Source organism: Arachis hypogaea, chromosome 4, assembly GCF_003086295.3.
Source record: "Arachis hypogaea cultivar Tifrunner chromosome 4, arahy.Tifrunner.gnm2.J5K5, whole genome shotgun sequence".
NCBI lineage: Eukaryota > Viridiplantae > Streptophyta > Magnoliopsida > Fabales > Fabaceae > Arachis > Arachis hypogaea.
Genome location: NC_092039.1, coordinates 114408839 through 114429762, shown reverse-complemented (window position 1 = coordinate 114429762; position 20924 = coordinate 114408839). Strand labels below are relative to the sequence as shown.

Here is a 20924-nt window from a genome sequence, read left to right as displayed (position 1 = left end):
AGCTAATGTGCTAGAGTGACTATAAGTGAAGCTAACCAATGAAATGGCCCTTTTATGGTTTTTTGAATTAATTGTAACTTCCCAATGTCCTCAAGCATCAAATCCAAACAGTGGGCAGCACAAGGAGTCCAAAACAAATTTGGCCTTTTCTCCATCAGCAACTTACCGGCAAGAACATAATTACTCCCATTATCAGTTACAACTTGAACAACGTTGTGCTCACCAATTTCCTCGACAACATCATCAAGAAGCTCAAATAATTTCTCACCAGTCTTCACATAATCAGAAGCATCAATAGACTTCAAAAACATTGTCCCTGCTGGAGAGTTTACAAGAAAATTAATAATGCTCCTTTGCCTTTTATCCGTCCAAGCATCTGACATAATAGAGCAACCATACTTTTCCCATTGCTCTTTATGACCTTTCAACAATCCTTTGATGTAATCCAACTCCTCATTAAGCAGTGGAACCCTTAGAGCATGATAACTGGGAGCAGGTAAATTGGGACCAAAGCTTCCAACAGCCCACAATATTTCTTGAAAACTCTTCAACTTTACCGGGTTCAATGGAATCCCAGCTTGGTAGAACCACCGTGCTATGTATCGATGAACTCTACGAACTGCTTCCTTATTACATGCTTCCTTGATGTTTTGCTGCCTCAATTTCTCTCTTTTGTTTCTTGCAATGGCAGTTTCAGGTTTTCTAACAAACAAATCCATTGGACCTCTCATGCTAGTTGCACCCCCTCTAGCACTCCTTGCACCCCCTCTAGCTGCTGCCATTGGAGTTGGATTATAAGGTTCATCAATCCCTTGAGCATCTTTCTCCGACAATCCGAACCCCAAACTCTCTAAGTCAAGTTCCCTAGCATTGACACTCTGTTCTTCGGTGCTTCCCGGGGTGGCACTTTGTCTTCCTCGATTTTTTTTTATGGTAATACTCCCATAATTCAGCAATAACATCTTTTGGAACCATTTTACATCCAGCAACGTTTCCAGGCTTGATCATTAAGTGCTCTTTTGCCCGTGTGATGCCTCCTTTCATAACTTTTCCACAAAAATTACATACAGTGTCGTTGGTATTTCCTTCCTCTACTGTACTAATATATTTCCAGCCTGGGTCAACTCTATTAGAGCGGACAGCTGCAGCGGGAGCGGGACCAACAGGGGCAGCACCAACAGTGGGACCAGCAGAGGCAGGGGTAGGAGCATTAGAAGTGGACATTGTATACTGAATGCAAAAAAATGGAGGAGGAGAAGTTTATCACTGTCACTGATTATTGGGAATGTGCAGCAGGGAAGTGCAGAAAGAATGTGCAGCAGGGAAGTGCAGAAAGAATGTGCAGCAGGGAATAATGGGCAGCAGGGAAGAGAGGAAAGAAAAAGATAGGAGCAGACTAGCAGAGAAGAAGGGGCACGAACCAGCAGTGTCAAAAGGTGATGAGCAGCAGCGTTGAGAGAACAGAGATGGGCGGCGCGTTGGGTGGCGCGTTGGGTGGCGCGACGGACGGCTCCTCGGACGGCGCGACGGACGGCGGCGATGGATGAGGGATGATGAAGAAGTTTGAGTCACAGAGATGAGAGCACATAGACGAAGAGAGGGAATTTTTTTTGAACAAGAGGCAGAGGAGGGAGTTATGAGTGAGGGGCTGAAAATTAGGGTTAGTTGTTAGTGGGATCTGACTTAGGTTTAGTAAATTACCCAAACTACCCTCAATTTTTTCTGGAAAACCCAAAACAGCCCGCCATTTTCGCCATATGCATTGCGTCCAGCCATGGCGCCACCGCAATTGCGGCCGCCATGGCGCCCCCCGTTATAACCCCAATACGGCGTCTGGTGAATAGCGGCAGGGCCAAAATCCGCCACGCCATACCGTTATGGCGCCGCCATAACCGCCATTTCAAAACACTGGGTTCATCATTTTAAACCGCTCAATAAAAAAATCGGACGTGAGTCGATGAACTGGCCGAGAATCAACCGGTCGAACCGAAATCGGTCGGTTTTACTAAACAAGGCTATTCAGATTTTTTTCAAAAAAAAAATAGCCTTGTGCTCCTGCCCCTAACCCCTTCCTTCAGATTTCAGAAAGCACTCAGGGGAGTGTGCCTGTGCCCCCGCAACCCTAGCCTCCACCACCATCGCAAGGAGTGAACCAATGCCGCCATCCGTCGCACTCAGGGCGTCTCTCTTCCTTTTGTCGGCGTTCTCGAAGTCTCCAACCGCTGTTCGCTCTCAGACTCACCAATCGCAGGCACCCAACTTCTTCCTCGAGCGTTCGTCATCTTCGTCTGCTAGTCGTCGTGCTAGCCGTCGTCTTCTCTCTGTCGTCTTCATCTGCTCTCTGCTCGTCGTTGTCTTCGTCTGCTGACTCTCGCCGTCGTCTTTGTCTGCTAACTCTGCTCGCCCTCGTGCTCGTCGTGTCAGACCGAAGGTCAGTGCTCACTGCTCACTTGTTCTTCATTTTTTAAATTTTTTTAATGCTCTTGAAATCAAATCACAGTATGATTAATTGATTATTGATTAGCTTTGGCTGCTTTGCTGGTGCTGTTGTTTTGTGATTTTTTTGCACATTGATGTGCTGCTGGAGGGTGAATTGCTGTTGTTTTGTGTTTGTGTTTTACTGTTTGTTCTAAATTGTTCTCCATGGTAGGTCTTGTTTGAGATAACAACAAAGGTAAAGTTGGTAATGTAGTCATATCTTTGTTCTGAATTGTTTTTCATTAGATGCATAGGCTTGGTTGTAAAAAGAAAAATGTACAAGGACTTATTGGAAAGTTGTGTTATATACACACAACTAATTCAAATTGTTATTACATTCTAATGAATGTACCTCTGCTGTAAAAAAAAATACTGTCCAACTTTTAACATTCTCATTCTTAATTTGTTAATTATGCTTAGATTGTGACTGTTTTGATGATTTATTAATTTGTTATGGATAATAGTATCAATCAAGCAGTATTTGCTAATGATAATACATTTGTGTATAATAATTTGGCTGCTAATACTCCTATTCCAATGATGCTGCCATTTTTAGGATGTTTATTTATTATTTTATTATGAAACGATTTTTCAATTGGATTACAGTTGGACCAATAAATCAGTAAATTAATTATTAGAGCGATTTGATAACCGGTTCGGTTTTCAGAACCTTAGTCTATACTGTCCTGAATGTTTTTGGTATATCTTCTCCTGAGTTTTGATGAATGAATTTTTTATGGTATAGAATTCACAAATAAATTCTCGTTGCAAGTATAGTTTCTAAACCAACTAAAATTCTTTCATACAAAAATTTGTTTGTCACAAGTACAAACCCCTAAAATTAATAACCGAAGTATTCAAACATCGGGTTGTTTTCCCTAGGAATTACAATAAAGTGTTCTTGTTATTGGTTATGAAGTATGTTTGGGGTTTTTGAGGTAAGAGACAAGAATCGTAAATTGCAAAAGAAATTAACTAACAACTAGAAAAGTTTTTGGCAAGGTATGAGAACTAGAAGTCCCATCCTAGTTATCCTTATCAATTGTGATGAGAATTATCCATTGCTCCCACTTAGCTAACCCCTAACCATGAAGAAAAAGTCAAGTGGATGAATTAACTTGAGTCCACAAGTCCTAGCCAACTCATAATGAGAGACTAGCTTTAGTGGCCTTCAAATCAATTAGCAATCTTAATTATTAATCAACAAGAAAGTTTGATAACTCAAGTATCCCTAATTACTCAACCAAAGCCAAGAGGAACAAAATCTAATTCACAACTAGAAGAAGCATTTCATTCAAACACATAGAAGGCAATAAAGGTAAACAACATGAATTGCAAGAATTAAAGAGAGATCTAACTACAAAGACACTAGATCCATAATAGAAAATCAAATCAAACATGAAAAGACATGAAAATCCTAAATTGCATTGAAAGAGAAGTAGAGATCTACATAAGAATTCATAAGGCAAAAGGAAAATTAAAGCAAGAGAAGAAGTAGATCTAGATCTAAGAAATTAACGTGAACCTAATCCTAATTCTAGAGAGAAGAGAGAGCTTCTCTCTCTTGAAACTAACTTTCCTTCCAAAACTAAACTAAACTAAACTAATGTAATGAAAGTTGTGATTCTCCTCTGAATTCTGACTTAAATAGCATCAGAGATGAGTTGGATTTGGGTTTGGGAAGCCCAGAATTCGCCCCCAGCGTTTTGCCTTTAAGTGAGTCACGTGCGAGCATCAAAGCGTATGCGTCGCTTGGCATTTCGCTTCCACGCGTACGCGTCGCCATGCGACGTCACCTTCCACACGTCCGCGTCTGCTGCGCGTGCGTGTCGATGAGTTCATCCCAAATCCTTGTTTTTCCATGAGTTCTCCAATTTCATGCTTTTCCTCTTCATTCCTTTGATCCATTCCTAGCCTTTCCAATCTGAATTCATTAACAAACATATCAAGGCATCTAGTAGAATCAAAGGTGAATTAAATTTAGCAATTAAGGACCTAAAAAGCGTATTTTCACACTTAAGCACAATTTAAGAGACAATCATAAAACCATGCTATTTCATTGAATGAATGTGGGTATAAGCACAAGATAAACCACCAAATTGAAGTTTATCAAGTTGCAAAACCCATATGAGGTGAGATGGATGAGAGAAGAAATTTGGAATTAAGGTATTTCTGAGTTGGCTATGACCTTTCTCCCAATTTTTCCACTATTATTTCTCTCCTTTTTGTCATGACTTTGCAATTCGAATCATTAAGGAACAAAGAGAATATCTCAATATGTTAAACGTAATCTCAAGAAGTTATTTTCATTGATCTGCCTCAACTCCTTCCACATTTTAATTGATCATCATTTTCATCTATAATTTAGTCAAGTAAACAAAGGGGAGAAACGAATGATGTAGAATGGTTGAAAGAATTAACCTCTATACGACAAAATGGTCATTAGATGAGCTTTTTCAAATAAAAAAAATACATGATGGATAAAATTATATCCTTAAAATGACATAATAACTCTCTGAAAGTTTCATAATAGAGTATATTAAAATAAATATATGAATTTTTAAATATCAAAAGCAAAAATTAACTTAGATAGCCAAAATTAATGAGTATGCATCTTCCTTTTTTTAGTTTTATTTTATTTTTATAAATTCTTCACTATTATTATATTTTTTAATTTCTCAATTTTTTTGACTCTCCTTTGCACATGTTAATTTGTTTTTATTATTATTCTATTATTTCATTATTTCAAATTATAATATGAAATCAAATGCTCTCCTTTTTTTTTCAATTGATATATTAATAATATTTTCCTATTGGGTTGCTTTGATTTTTTATACTTTTAAATTTGTTAAATTTTTTATATTTTTTTATTAGTATAGCCAAACACATTTGGGCTTATTTTTTTCGATATGCCACCAAGGTGTGAGTTGTGCTTGGTTATGGCTAACACAGGTGTTAGACACGGGTGTGGGACAGGCTTTTCTGAACAATGGCAGGGAAAAATCGGACCGTCCGATTTCTTTGTTCTGAAAATAGTTGACCACCAATCGGACGGTCCAAGTTAGTTGGAGGGAGAATTTGAATTTGGCTGAAGCTAATCGGACCATTCGATATATGTGTGTGTGTGTGTGTGTGAAACTCAGATGCAACTTCTCAGATCTCCTTCTTCTTGTTATGTTTGTTCTTCTTCTTCCCTCAAATCCTGCATCTCTCTTATTTCGTATGAACTTAAAAAATCTGATAGTGAAGTTCATATTTATGAGAGTGTGAGAAATGGATGATAGAGTTTTGCTAAAAGTATATTATTTTGGTCAGATTTTATTACAAACATCTGAAGGAGTGAAATTTAGTTGCGAGAATCCGTTAGATATTGTTATTCCATTCACAATCTCATTTGAAGAGATAAAATGTGTGATTTGTGAGAAAATAGATTCTGATATGTAAAGAAAAATATCTTGTATTTTATACAGATATCGCATACCGGTATTTGGTGGAATCGTTCAATTTCAAACCAAATATGTAACCGACGAAGCGAGTATGCAAGAGATATTTTCAATGTATATTAAAACCCGCACTCAGATATCAGTCATTGAGTTGTACATTGAATTCGAACAATTTGAAGCCGACCGAAATATTGAATGGGAAGATTACAATAGTGACAGTGAGGAAGAGTTTGAAAGTAATTACGAAGTTGTTGCTCCAGACGGAGACGAAGATCAAGGTGACAGGGCGATAGCTCTGAATGTGGCAGACGTGGTAAATGCACTCGCAAACGAACATTCGTTTGAGGAGCCATCTTTCATGCGGGTTCTGGATTTAGAAGCCATGCATGCGCCATAGTTTCCAAAATATATGAGTGCAAGTACATAAATGCATATATTTATACGAAGGATTAGACTTTTGGTAATAATTTATATTGGTCGAGGTGCCAAATAGCTAAGTGACAACTATGCTCAATTAACAATTGTTTATGTCTTTATGTAGTTAAAATTAAGATAATATTTTTAGTGAGTTATTGATTTAGTCAAATATTAATTAGTATGCATTAATCCATATTTATTTATGTGTTTATGGTTTTGTTATATTAAAAGTGAGATAATAACATGATAGAAAGTTTATTTATATTAATGTGGATGTAGTGAGTATTGATTTACTTTTAATTTCCGTCATTAAATATTTCTGTATTAAATATTTTTTATATGGCTGTCGTCGGGGTAGAAATTCCTATGGTCGCAGATGGTGAATTTGCAGTCAGAATGAAATTCAGTTCCAGGGAAGCTGTTATTATGGCGATGAAAGATTATACCATTCGAAGAGGCGTAGACTACCAGGTGTATGAGTCGGAGCCTTTGACGTTTTATGCTAAGTGTACACAGTATAGATCAGGGTGTGATTGGCTTATCAGGGTTAACATGATTAGCAGAAAGTATTGTTGGGTTATAAGGAGGTACAACAATAGTCACACTTGTACTAGAGCCACCATTTCTCAGGATCATTCGAAGCTGGATTCGAACACAATTGCAGAAGCAATAAAGCCGTTGGTTGAGGCTGACCCCTCGATAAAGGGAAAATCAGTTATTACGGAAGTGCAGTTGAAGTTCAATTACATCATCAGCTATCGGAAAGCATGGTTGGCTAAGCAAAAAATCAGTAGAAAAAATATTTGGAGGTTGGGAAGCATCATACGAAGCTTTGCTCATATGGTTTGAGACCATGTGTCATAAGGAGACATCAACAGTCGTCCATTTTGAGACTATGCCTGCATATCAAGGCGATGACTTGGTAACTGATATCCGGGTATTGCATCGAGTCTTCTGAAGTTATTACCACTGTATTAGAGCGTTCAGACATTGTAATCCAGTTGTCCAGGTTGATGGGACTCACTTGTACGAAAAGTATAAGAGTTGTCTATTGGTTTTAGTTTCACAGGATGGTAATAATAATATCGTCCCAATTGCGTTTGCTATTGTGGAGGGAGAGACTTATGATGCATGGCACTTTTTTCTTAGTAACTTGCGACAACATGTTGTGACTCGGGATGGTGTGGGACTGATTTCTGACTGACACGAATCTATCAATGCAGCTGTGGCCCGGAGTAACGGAGCTTGGTCGCCTCCGAGAGCTTTTCACATATTTTGCATCAGGCAAATAGAGTCGAATTTTTTGAGAAAGTTCAAGGCACCGTACCTGCAAAAACTTGTCGTCAATATAGGTAAAATTTAGTAATTCGAAATTCGTTATTAACAGAGTTACCTTCAAGCAGTGTTTCTCATCTATTCTTTGCTTGTTTATTTTTTCTTATTGTGCAGGATATTCGAAAATGGTTTGCGAGTACGAACTGTGCTACCAGCGTTTACGAGAACGGGACGAGGCTTACACTAACTGGTTAAACCGAATCCCCCGTGAACAGTATGCATTGGCGTTCGATATTGGCTAAAAGAAGCTCCCTCTCCTAAGTCAAACTGTGGAGTACTCCAATACTGTTGATGTATTGAGTATGACGGGGTAAACTGTGTTTGAACTACATATGGGACCAAAGACTGTGGTTGTTCTTGTGGAGGTGGAGGTGGAGGTGGCGGTGACTATGGCTCCTGCTCTTGATTATCATCATCCATAACTGGGTTACCCTCATCATTCTCTTGAACCACAAGATTTGACAAGTTCAAGTGGTTGCCATATTTAGTATGGTAATAGTGCATGTAAATATCCAAGGGATGCTGTGGAGGCACCGGAAGCTCAGTAAGAATGTGATTATACCTATTTGTCCACTGCATCACCCAAAATGAAGGGACGTGGCTGTGGCCCAGTCAAAATTCTTAGGACCAGTCAGTGTTTCTCCATGTGCCTTGTCTAGATTCCGTTCTTGATGAGGAACTCCCTGAACAAAACCAAACTGTCACCTAAACCTATCGGTGTCATGCCACTCAATGCATTCAAATGATATCAATGGGACCGTAGCACTCCACACAACTGAGTGCATGTTGATGTCTTCTGAGATTATGTCTGGATCAATGCGGTCAACACCATAAGCAACCCACACAAACTGCACACAGTAAAAGAGACAAATAATTACAAGCCAAATAACAGTAACACTAAATTGGAAACAAATACTTCTCTAATGAAAGCACACCTGGCCTTCTTGAAGCTCATCTAATGACTTTCTAAAGTGAGCGAGATTAAGATATCTATAACGTCGGTCGCCACGCTCCCAGTTACGCCACCTAAGATGATTTATTTCATTAGCATAATTTAAATATAAATATGAACATACTCTGTAAGTTGATAATGTTACCTGTTTGCAAGCGAAAAACTGCGGGGTTCCTTAGGAACCGGTGCAAGATACGGTAGGCGGATCCAAGCCCAAACTAGCAGAAGTATTAGTGGATAATCGATTTCCTTACAGTCAAAACGAGATGCCCTGCATAACGACCTGTACAGGTGTGCTAGGCATGCCGATCCCCAACTATACTGTTCGATACTACCAAAATCATAGAGCAAAGACAGAAATTTTCAGTGCACAGATGCCCTAGACTTGTCTCCAAGTAAGATCGTACCCAATAACAACATAATGTGGCACTTCACGTACCTCTAAACACTGTTTTCGTCAATCAACTGTAAACGTTCTTTTAAATCTCGAAGCCACGTCAATTTTATGCAGCTTCCTCTATAGTCGGACTTTGTCGGTGCAACCCCAAACTGGTGAAAACACTCACCCTCTAAGGCTTCGAAACTGCTCAACGTGATTCCTGTCACTGGAAGATCGTTCGTCGGAAGGCCAAGAATAACGGCTACATCCTCCAGTGTCACTGTACATTCACCAATCGGAAGGTGAAAGGTGTGTGTGTTGGGGTGCCACCTTTTGACTATAGCATTTACCAGTGCTTTCTGGCATTAAACTATTCTAATCTGAAAGGCATGATAAAAACTGGTAAACCGTAAATGTTCCTCCACATTAGGATGGTACCAATCCGGAGACAGTGAGTGGTCACATGTCAACATCCATAAACTCTACAAAACCATAACAGACTATTAGTTAAATCATTAATAATTACTAATTTATTATTAAAATTTAATAATTTTTGAATTAGAGTAACTAATTATAATGGCCTGATGCTAAACTTCCTATTAATTATACAATTTAGTAACTACCATGTATGAATAAATACAGTTAACATAAATAATCTTATTAAATCCAATTCACTTGACAATTAACTACACAAGACATATTAATTAAAATCACATAGCTGTCACAGATAAAATCCAGTTAAAACAACTAATTTTACCAAATCTAATTTACTAAACTCCCAAATAATAATAATTTAACTTACAAATTTAATCAATACTCCTACAAATTATTTCGAATGCTTCATAATTTTTAAAATTACGATATTATTATACATATTAATTATTTTAGCCATACATTTTCCTAAGATAAGCATTGAATTATTTTAGTCATAGATAATTTGCCGGTCAATAATAATAATTCCTATATCACTAACTACAGTTTCTAACTTACCATTAATAATAATAACTAATAGATAAATTCAGTTCTTATTTAACTAATAATGTTAAACTATATTATTAAAACCTCAACTACAATAACATATATATTTATGTCAATTAAAAAACTAACAACAAACATATAATTAATACTGAAAAACAAATATATTATATTTTACAAAACCTAATTATTAATCAAAATTTCTAATATTATTACAAAAAATTATACACTAATTTAATTTATTTATTGTTACAAAAAATTATCATAATTCCTAAAATTATAATTTCTAAAGTTAATCATAAAAGTTAATTAATTAATTACAATTTTTAAAACTATTACAAAAAATTTCTAAAACATTCTCTAACTAACATCTAAACATATATCTCTAATTATTATTTAAACATATATTTATAAATTTCTAACAATAATAATATTTCTGTCATATATATACCTAACTTCAATTTCTAACAACAATACTAAAAAATAAATTTTTAACAAAAATAATTATAATTCTAAAATTTGAAAAAGTTTAAGATAATAAACTTACATAATCAGGATGATAGAGATAATTTACAATATAAAATTTAGAATGATCAACATTTTTAATTTTGTGTTTGTTTGACATTGTTTAATTTTTATCATTCACTATGAAGAACAACCTGAAGGAAGAAAAAGAAGAAGAGAGAATATAATGGCTGTTAGGGTTAGGGATACTTTAAAAGTGATTTCGAACTAAGGGATTGAGGCAACAAGGGGGTATGTTAGGTTCAGAGACACTATTCTAGGGAGTTTAGGCTGCGCGACACGTGGCTGTTAACACACAACTTGGACCGTCCGTGTGGTCCCAGCAAATCAGACCATCCAATCGCGCTTCTCCCTATCGCACCGTCCGAGTTTTTCACGCCTGATACCATACCCTGGTAAAGCACACATACATCCAATATCTGTAACCTACTCCATTAACGACTCCATATAAAAATTAAAAAGCGTACACATTTGTTCATAAAAGAGAATATACACAATTTTTTTAATATATTATTATTTTATTTATATTATATATTCTAACTATACCCTTTCTAATAAAGGAAGAATAATATAAATATTTATCTTATTGAATTCACAATATCTCTATTTAATAATTTTATTTATAATTTTACTATTATATTATAATATGATGCTTTAATTACACGTTTATATATTTTTAATAATTATTGAAAAATAATTATATTAAAAGTATAATCTATTTAGTTAATGACTTTCTAGATATCAATTTTTCTTTAAGAATTATATAAAAATTTTAATTTAACCTTTCCAAAATATTTAGTTTAGTCTCTTTTATATTACAAAATTAATTTTTTTTATCTTTTTCTAAAATTCAGTCTAATTCTGCTCCTATATATATATGTATATCAAATAATTATTAAAAAATATTTATACAATAAAATAAAAATTCCAATAAAAATATAAATGAAATAGAAATTCAGGGCTAGCTTAAAACTCAAGAGAAAGAATGAGAAAAACCTAAACTATACAGTGTCTGATTCGCCAGACCCACCTTCCCGCTCTTTTCTGAGTCAGCCAGATTCCACTACTAATTTGTGCTTTCCGCCAATCCCTTCTTCCTCTCTCCGAAGCCCTAATTGCTGAAGATCACCCCCAGCCCCCAACGCTATCTCCTCTCTCGAATCTCTTTCTCAGTTTCTCGTCACTCTCTCCGACGACCTCAAGCTCTCCCTTCCCTGCGCTCGCTTCTCCCGCGGCAGAAGCAGACGGAACCGCGTCTGGTCCCTCGGCTGGTGGTGGTCGTTGTCTTCTTGCTTCTCACGGTCTCTGTCTCGCACCTGGTCTCGATCTCTCCCTTCCCTGCGCTCCTCGTCGCCGGTAGCAGAGGCAACAGATCCCGGTTCGCTGGTCTTCGTTGTCGTCTTCTTGTTCGAGCCTTGCCGTCAGCTTCTCCCTCGCCATCAGTTTCTCCTTCGACATCAGCTTCCTTCGCTCAACCCGATTTGGTGAGTTCCCCTGTTCTTTTTGTTTCAATTTTGTTGCTGCATCACTGCACTTTGATTTTGTTGCTGAATGTAATTTGTTGCTGAAAGTTTGAATGTGTTGCTGAAATTTGTTGCTGATTATCATGAACCTTGAATGTGTTGTTGACTTGCCAAAATAATCACTTAGCTTAAGTTTGTTGATCATTACTGAGTTTATTGAACCTTGAATTTGGTGCTGTTTTGCTGAATAATGACTTAGTTAAATTTTGTTGTTGTTGTGAATCCGAAAATCATGTTGCATTTGTTACTTATTATCATCACTGAAGATTGAATCTATTGTTGTCTTGTTGAAATAAGCACTTACCTAAATTTTTTGTTGTTGTAAATCTGTAAATCATCTCTTGAGATAAATCTTTTGTTCCTAAAAATTATGATAGTTGAATTTGTTGTTGAAAATGAGGTTCATTCTCTCTGCAATTGTTCAGTTAAATTGTTGTCCCATACTTTCTGTTTGTATTATTATGAATTATTTTTGGTATTGATTTGAGAAAGATACACAAATGTAGATATAGATGCAAATCAAAATGAAGGAAATGTTGGTCAAGCTTCAAATTTGTTTTATGAAGATATAGATGCCAACTTTCAGATTGAATTTGATTTATTGAGTGTGTTATCTTTTGTTTTTTCTTGTTCTTTAAATTGAGAAAGTATTTTGTACTATTGACTAGTTTATTATTTTTTTTTGCGTCATTTGTTATGTCTAAGAATTGATATTTGATTGCTATTAATATATTTATGAAGACATACATTTTAAGTTTTAACTTTTGAGTTTAATTTTATTTTTATAATTTTATATTTTTATTTAATTATGACCGGGTGAATTAGCGACCCACCGTTTGAACCAGTGACCTGGTGACCCTGACCAGGTCAATTACCGGTTCAGTTCTGATAACTATGGCCACACGAGTTCACTTCTCCCTCTCCTAGTTTCGGTAGGTGAATCCTCTACTCCTTTTTGATAGTTGATTGTTGCTATGTTGTTCACTCTTGCTTGCTGTGTTAGTTGTTTCTTGCTGGATTTATTAAACTTTTTGCTTTGCTGCTGGTTGCTGTGTTTTTCAAATCTTGCTACTATGTTGCTAATTTGTTAAATTGTTTAGTTGATAATTGTTGATGTGTTAGTTGTTTCTAGTTGAATTTATTAAATTTGTGCTATGTAATTATTGCTGCCTAGTTGTTCTTTTTTTTGGGTTGTATTTTTATCTTTATCTTTTGTTTGTTATGTTGTTATTGTAACTCAGTTATTTCGGTTGAACTACAATTGAACCGGTTGAGGAAGTAGTATAAATTAGCATATTGTTGCTGTTATTCTTATGATTTAGACCTTCAGATAAACTAATTGATTTGTCTCTTTTGCATTTTGAATGCCCCAGGGTTTCTATATGGTCCTGAACAATTCTTGAAGCCCACTCAGAGAGCCAACTTTATCCTTGAGAAAATGTCTGCACCATCATCATTGATAGAGTCTCTAGTTCTTCAGCTCCATGAGATCTCAGCTGTCAAATTTGGCAACTTCAAGCTCAAATCCGGCATCTCCTCACCAATCTACATAGATCTCCGCCTCATCATTTCTTACCCTTCCCTTCTCCAGCAAATATCCCAAACCTTGATTTCTGCTGTTTCATCCACTACATTTGACCTCGTATGTGGGGTCCCTTATACGGCCTTACCTATTGCGACTTGTGTCTCTCTGGCACAGAACATTCCCATGGTAATGCGTCGCAAGGAAATCAAAGACTATGGCACTTCTAAAGCCATTGAAGGTGATTTCAAGGCTGGCCAAAGTTGCTTAATAATTGAGGATTTAGTTACCAGCGGCACATCTGTTTTGGAAACAGCCGCACCTCTTCGTAATGCGGGTTTGAAGATCAGTGATGCTGTTGTTTTGATAGATAGAGAGCAAGGTGGAAGGGAGAATCTGGAGGAGAATGGCATCAAGCTGCACTCAATTATCAAATTGACTGAGATGGTGAAAATTCTGAGGGATCACGGGAAGCTTGAGGAAGAGACAGTTAGGAATGTTATGAGATTCTTAGATGAAAATAAGAAGGTTGCTGCTTTGACAAAGCTGGAGAAGCCCGCAACCAAAGTTAAGGCTTTGTCATTTTTGGAGAGGGCTAAGTTGTCCAAGAACCCAACAGGAAAGAAGTTGTTTGAGATAATGGCAGTGAAGGAGAGTAACCTATGTTTGGCTGCAGATGTTGGCACAGCAGCTGAATTGCTTGAAATTGCCGAGAAGGTGAGTACTTGGTTGTTCTTTTGCGAAAATTTCCCATCATATTGTTCAAATCATTTTCAAGGACAAGAATATTTCATTTCATTCCCTTGGATCATCAGCTTGAAGATTTATTTTTAATCTGTGCCCATCTCACCTAGTAAGAAAAGGTCAATTCATCCCGAACGTTCTTTTCTGTGTTGTGAAAGTTTTTGAGAGGGTTCATAATTGGGGAGAATAAACAGACTAATTCTCTGGCATTTTATTATCAAGGGGACTGCATTTAAAAGTTTTGCTATAATAATAAATTTCTTGTGAACTACTTTGGCTGGTTTTTGTCAACAGGTTGGACCTGAGATATGCTTGCTGAAGACTCATGTTGATATTTTGCCAGATTTCACTCCTGATTTTGGTTCTAAGCTTCTCTCGGTATAGTGCTAAAAGAATCCTACTTCTGTTATGTGTTATTTTTTAATCTTGATATTGTTGTTTAGTATATAAAGAGTGCGCATGACTATGAGCATCATGCGTGATAGAAGATCTTGTACATTCTCTTGGTTTGGTTGTGTCTAATATATGCTTCTTTCTATTGAAGATTGCAGAGAAACATAACTTCTTGATCTTTGAGGATCGTAAATTTGCTGACATTGGTAACACAGTAACCATGCAATATGAAGGGTAGGAGGACTTGCTATATTTTGCTTTCCATGTTTTGGATGTATCTTATCTCTTTCAATTGATGAAATCATTCTATTATTCTGGTATCTGCAGAGGGATCTTTCGTATATTGGATTGGGCCCATATAATAAATGCTCATATAATCTCTGGTCCTGGAATTGTGGATGGATTAAAATTGAAGGTATATAATTGCAGTCATTTTCATTATACTATGTCGATTCTACGGAAAGATGTCAGTTAATAGCCTGACATTTTCTTGGATCATACGCAGGGCTTGCCTCGTGGCAGGGGTCTATTGCTGCTTGCTGAAATGAGTTCAGCTGGTAACCTTGCCAAGGGAGATTATACTGCTGCTGCACTGAAAATTGCCGAGGATCACTCTGACTTTGTAATTGGCTTCATCTCAGTCAATCCAGCATCGTGGCCAGGGTCACCGATAAATCCTTCTTTCATTCAGGCAACTCCTGGTGTTCAAATGGTAACTGGTGGCGATGCATTGGGGCAGCAATATAACACTCCATATTCAGTAAGTTTCTGCTTGTTGGCCATGCATCTTCTAGCAGATGCTGAAGTTAAACATGCGAACAATATCATCATACTATTGATTTTGTTGTTCTTTCTTCAGTTGAAAAGAACTTTTATGGATAAAAAGATGTTAGTTGAAGGGAAAGATGCAGTATATTAGTTTCTTGGTCTTGAGAACAATAGCATATCCTTTTCTTACCTTCATCTTGACGATTTGCGGATCGATTTTCCAGGTTGTTCATGATAGGGGCAGTGACATTATCATCGTTGGCCGTGGCATCATCAAGGCAGCGAATCCTGCCGAGGCAGCTCATGAATACCGTCTTCAAGGATGGAATGCATACTTGGCAAAGTGCACTTGAAGGATCTATGTCAACAATAAAAGGATGGACTAAATGTGGTTTTTTTGTGCTAACCATATTTCAACACTAAAGGAAGAGCCAAAACGCACTTTTAAGGTTGTCTTCGAACAGTAAAAAAAATTGTGTTCTTGTTTGTGCTAACTGAATTCCAACAATAAAAAGAACAAAAACTCCTTTATTCTAGTAAAATAAATTAATAATTAAATGATAATATATCGTAAAACGATTATGTCATATGTTATCATCAAACTTATGGAATAACTAATCCGATTCACAATTATATCATTCAGGATCAATGAGACATTATTATCTTCAGAGCTAAATTGATACACACTTGCTTTTTTTTAAGAGTTATTTTGGTTATTAAGCTCATATCTTTTGATCTTGTCCTACTAGCTTTAATTTCAAAGGCACAAGAGCATAAATTGATTCATGGCTTGAATTTGATCCTTACAGTATACCCATAAACTTCGAGATAGCTATTAAATTTAGACAAATCAAAGTCTCTTTTAGTCAAAATACATCTACAGAATTAAGGCAAACGAAGTGCTGGAAGACTATATATATACGGTGAATACTATCAAACCCCCTCTAAAATAACATATAAGTTACCTTTCATTATGTGTCACATTGTAATTGGTCCTTATCTTAACCATAGTTGAGTTATTTTATAATTTATTATTCTTCAAATATCAAAGCTCCACTCCCATTAATTGAAGCACATTCCACTCCTCCATTTTTTGTTCATCACTTCATCACCTAGATTCGGTCCTTCCAAGCACTGTTGCGTTCGTGACAAGAAGCACCAACATCATCGCCATCTACTGCCTTCCCACACAACCTCTATTTCTTTAGTGCATCATCCCTTAGTCACATTCCGCCCATAACTTGTCCTTCCAGTATAGCCAGCGCTTCTTTTTGTCATGTATCACTGCTTATCCACATAATTAATAGTTAATTTTAGTTATTAAATTTTTTTATTAAAAAAATATATCTTTATTTAATTACGTGACGGAACATATATTTATATGTAAAATATAATATAATAAAATAAATCTATTCAAAGTATTTAAAAGTATAATTAAAATTATGAACATATAAATATAATAATAAAATTTATACTCCAAACAAATAAACATATTTTTTTATCATACATATATTATTTAAAAAATAAATATATTATTAAAATTAATAATAGAAATTTAAAATAATAAAATTTAACTTTCTTACGTATTTTTTATAGTATTTTTATTTTTTTAATTTTTAATTTATTAATACTTTATTATTTAATTAAAAATTAAACAAATTATTTTTATGAAAAATTATTTTTTGTATTAAATTAGAGAAGAGACCAATATAGCAGTTTAAAAAATAAATTATATAAATATTTAAGAGATAAATATGAAATAGATGCCTAAAATAAATAAAACAGACAAAATGGGAGTACTATTGAGAAATGAAAAATTATTTTTGTCTATTTTATTTATTTTAGGCATGTATTTCATATTTATCTCTTAAATATCTATCTATATAATTTACTTTTGTATTTAAAAATTTTAATATTATCTATTTTTTATTTAAAAATCATTTTTACATTATTTTTTAGACTGTTATATTGATCTCTTCTTTCAGATAATACAAAAATAATTTATCATGAAGATAATTTATTTAATCATTAATTAAATAATAAAGTACGAATAAATTAAAAATTAAAAGAATAAAAATACTATAAAAAATACGGTAAAAAAGTTGAATTTTATCATTTTAAATTTCTGTTATTAATTTTAATAATATATTTATTTTTAAATAATATATGTATGATAAAAAAAATATGTTTATTTTTTTAGAGTACAAATTTTATTATTATATTTGTATGTTCATGATTTTAATTATACTTTTAAATACTTTGAATAGATTTATTTTATTATATTATATTTTACATATAAATATATATATGTTCCATCACGTAATTAAATAAAGATATGTTTTTTAAATAAAAAATTTAATAACTAAATTAACCATTAATTATGTGGGTAAGCAGTGATTCACGCCAAAAAGAGGCACTGGCTATACTATACTGGGAAGAGAGGTTGTGTGGGAGCCGGGAGGGCATGAAGATGACTTGTCATGAACGCGATGGTGCTTGGAGGGACCAAATCTAGGTGAAGTGATAAACAGGAGTGAAATGTGCTTTAATTAATGGGAGTAGAGTTTTGATATTTTAAGAATAATAAATTATAAAATAATCCAACTATGGTTAAGATAAAGACCAATTATAATGTGACACATAATGAAGGGTAACTTACATGTTATTTTAGAGGGGGTTGAGTAGTATTCACCTATATATATAGTTATCAATATAATTTCTAGAGACACGTGTGAATTCAAACAAATTATATTGTATGGAAGATTATTTTAATACACATGTATTTGGAAAATATATATTACTGTTACAGACAAATTCAAATTATTGAGGAAATAAGTTAAACATACATATACATGTAATAATATAAAGATATGGTGTGTTATTAAAAAATCTAACTTGAAAGATTCATGTGTTGAGCTGAAAGCAAAAGTTAACATCCGAAGCACATGAGCACAATCAAGTTCACTGTATACATGCCCTTGAAATTTTCACACATCAAATGCAATCATTTTAGAGATATAATTCTTCATATAATTTTTTATCAGTTTAAATTTTTTAAATAAATAATATCATGATATTAAAATTCTATGTTCAAAAAATATAAAATTTGACCCAAAAAATAAAAAAATAGTATAAGATAAATATATATATATATATATATATATATATAAATCAAGCAATTTTAAAAAAAAAACTCTAAAAAAGAGTGTTAAAAATAAAATCGTTCATATTATTCCTTTCCATGAATTTAAATTATTAAAAAAAGTAATATCATGACAAAAAAAATGTACACATGACCAAGATCAAATAGCACGTGAGAGTTGAGATATTTATTATTACTATATTAGACATTAGTGTTTGAGTCCGTCTGGGAAGCAGCAAAGTAACATGTAAGTTACTCTTTTTGATGTGTCATATTTTAATTGGATGTTTATTTTAATCTGAGTTACCTTCTCCAATCTTTCATGGTCGTGGTGCTTCCCAAACATCACCGTTTCATTGGGTGTCTTATTTTCTCTTTCCAAATCATTCTTCCAAAAAAGGTCTCCCAAGCATCACCGTCTCATTGGATGTTTCGTTCTTTCTTCCCAAATCATTCTTCTAGAAAAGGTACTCCAACTCTCTCTAATTGCGATTACTCCTTCTCATTGTACTCCTTCATCGTGGTCGTTATGCCTCCCAAGCATCACCGTCTCATTGGGTGTCTTGTTTTCTCTCTCCAAATCATTCTTCTAGAAAAGGTACTTCAACTCTCTCTAATTGCGTTTACTTCTCACCACTCCTTTGTTGTCGTCGTTGTGCCTCCTAAGTATCACCGTCTTATTGGGTGTTCTATTTTCTTCTTCTGTCAGGCCGTCACTGTCTTTAAAGATATTATTAACTCTCATGAGATTAAAGAAACTCAGGTTAAAATAAACACTCAATTAAAAGTAACTTACATGTTATTTTAGAGAGGGTAGGATAGCATTCACCACTTTTTTTTACTTTTGGATTATGAAAAGTCACCATACGTGTGTTTGACACCATTTTAAGAAAAGCTTTTAATTCCTAAAAAGTTAATTCACAATTTTTTGAAGAAGTAGAAATATATGACTTCTCTGCTTCTTGATAAGTCATTCTACCACTTCTTTAAAAAAAATTTAACTTCAAAGCAAAAAAAAATCTACTTTTCTTCTTGACTATGTGAAAAATACTGACCCTCCACCACTATTTTCACGCAAGGTCTACTAGAAGCACCGGCCTTCCACCATCATTCTCACCAATGTTTCATTACGGGTCCTCCATCACCATCTTCACGTAATGATATCTGCTGGAAGTATTGATCCTCCACCACAATTTTTAGACAATGATCCATCTGAACAACCTATTGCATATATTCCTTCTAGGTATTTTTTTTTATCATTTTATCACTCTATTTTTATTATTAAATTTGTATTTAACTGTGTTATGAAATTTCAGTTTTAATTTTATTTTTTTTACGTGTGATTTTATAGCTTGCTATTATTTTCATAGTTAATTATAACAAGTTCTTGACCTCAATAAAGGAGAAAGAAGTTCTAATATGAGTAAAAAAATTTAAAAACAACAACAAAATATACATTGACACACATTTTATATTTATTTTTTATTTTCACCTACATATCATACACAATATTAGTGATTAAGTTATGTAAAATTAACATTTAATATTGGAAAGTATTTATTATCATCGTTATTTTAATATTCATTCTCTTGTGTAAAAAAAATTATATTTTTTTTGAATTATTTATCCAAACGTTACAACTTTAAAATAAGTACTTTTATAACTAAAAATCCAAACACAAAATAACTTATTTATAAGCTGCTATTAATAAAAATTCTTATACTTTAAACTCTTTTTTAAAAAGAACTTATTTAAATTATTTACCCAATCTAAAAATCTTGTAGTAGTAGTAGTAATGTTCATCATCATCATAAATATTATTATTAATTAAGCCTGACTTAACAGCTTGACTTATTGGATATCTTGTGAACAAAAGGAGTTGTACTTAACCCAGCTACCAGACCATCATTATTTATTTCTTACTTTTTTTTTTCATTAACCAACTTCAATTTTCTTGCCCCTTTTTGTTTTTTTTTTTTAACGAAAAAGGTCAACATTAGAGTAGAGCAAAAAAAGCTAAAATAACAAAAAAGGAAAAATAATTTTAATGTCATCTCCGACATAGTTATCAACAACATGAATTATTTACTACACCACTTTATAGCACATGAGAACGATTGAGGCACACAATCAATAACTTCTATTGTCTTGCTCTAAAATATAACATCATTCCGTTGTAACCAAATGTTCCATAATATGACATCTCCTTTTTGTTTTAAATATTGGAAAAAGCTCTACATCCATGTAAAAATTACATGGATGTTATCCAAGTAACTTTCTCCACACACACGTTCTTCCACCCCACAGTCGTTTGTTATACACGCGTCT

At 34.3% G+C, this 20924-nt stretch overlaps 1 protein-coding gene across 1 annotated transcript; it reads left to right on the top strand.

The window, feature by feature from the left end:
• Positions 1-11447: 11447 nt before the first annotated feature.
• Positions 11448-16018, top strand: LOC112797383 (uridine 5'-monophosphate synthase). Its single transcript, XM_025840290.3, has 7 exons — positions 11448-11988; positions 13401-14266; positions 14588-14671; positions 14838-14920; positions 15014-15101; positions 15192-15446; positions 15679-16018. The coding sequence occupies exons 2-7, from the start codon at positions 13466-13468 to the stop codon at positions 15805-15807; spliced, it is 1440 nt and encodes a 479-aa protein (XP_025696075.1). The 5' UTR covers positions 11448-11988; positions 13401-13465; the 3' UTR covers positions 15808-16018.
• The last annotated feature ends 4906 nt before the right edge of the window (positions 16019-20924 follow it).

Coding starts and splice junctions, on each gene's coding strand:
- LOC112797383 (XM_025840290.3), top strand. CDS start 13,466: ATGTCTGCACCATCATCATTGATAGAGTCTCTAGTTCTTCAGCTCCAT. Junction 14,267..14,587: donor TGCTTGAAATTGCCGAGAAG/GTGAGTACTTGG, acceptor TTTTGTCAACAG/GTTGGACCTGAGATATGCTT. Junction 15,447..15,678: donor AATATAACACTCCATATTCA/GTAAGTTTCTGC, acceptor TCGATTTTCCAG/GTTGTTCATGATAGGGGCAG.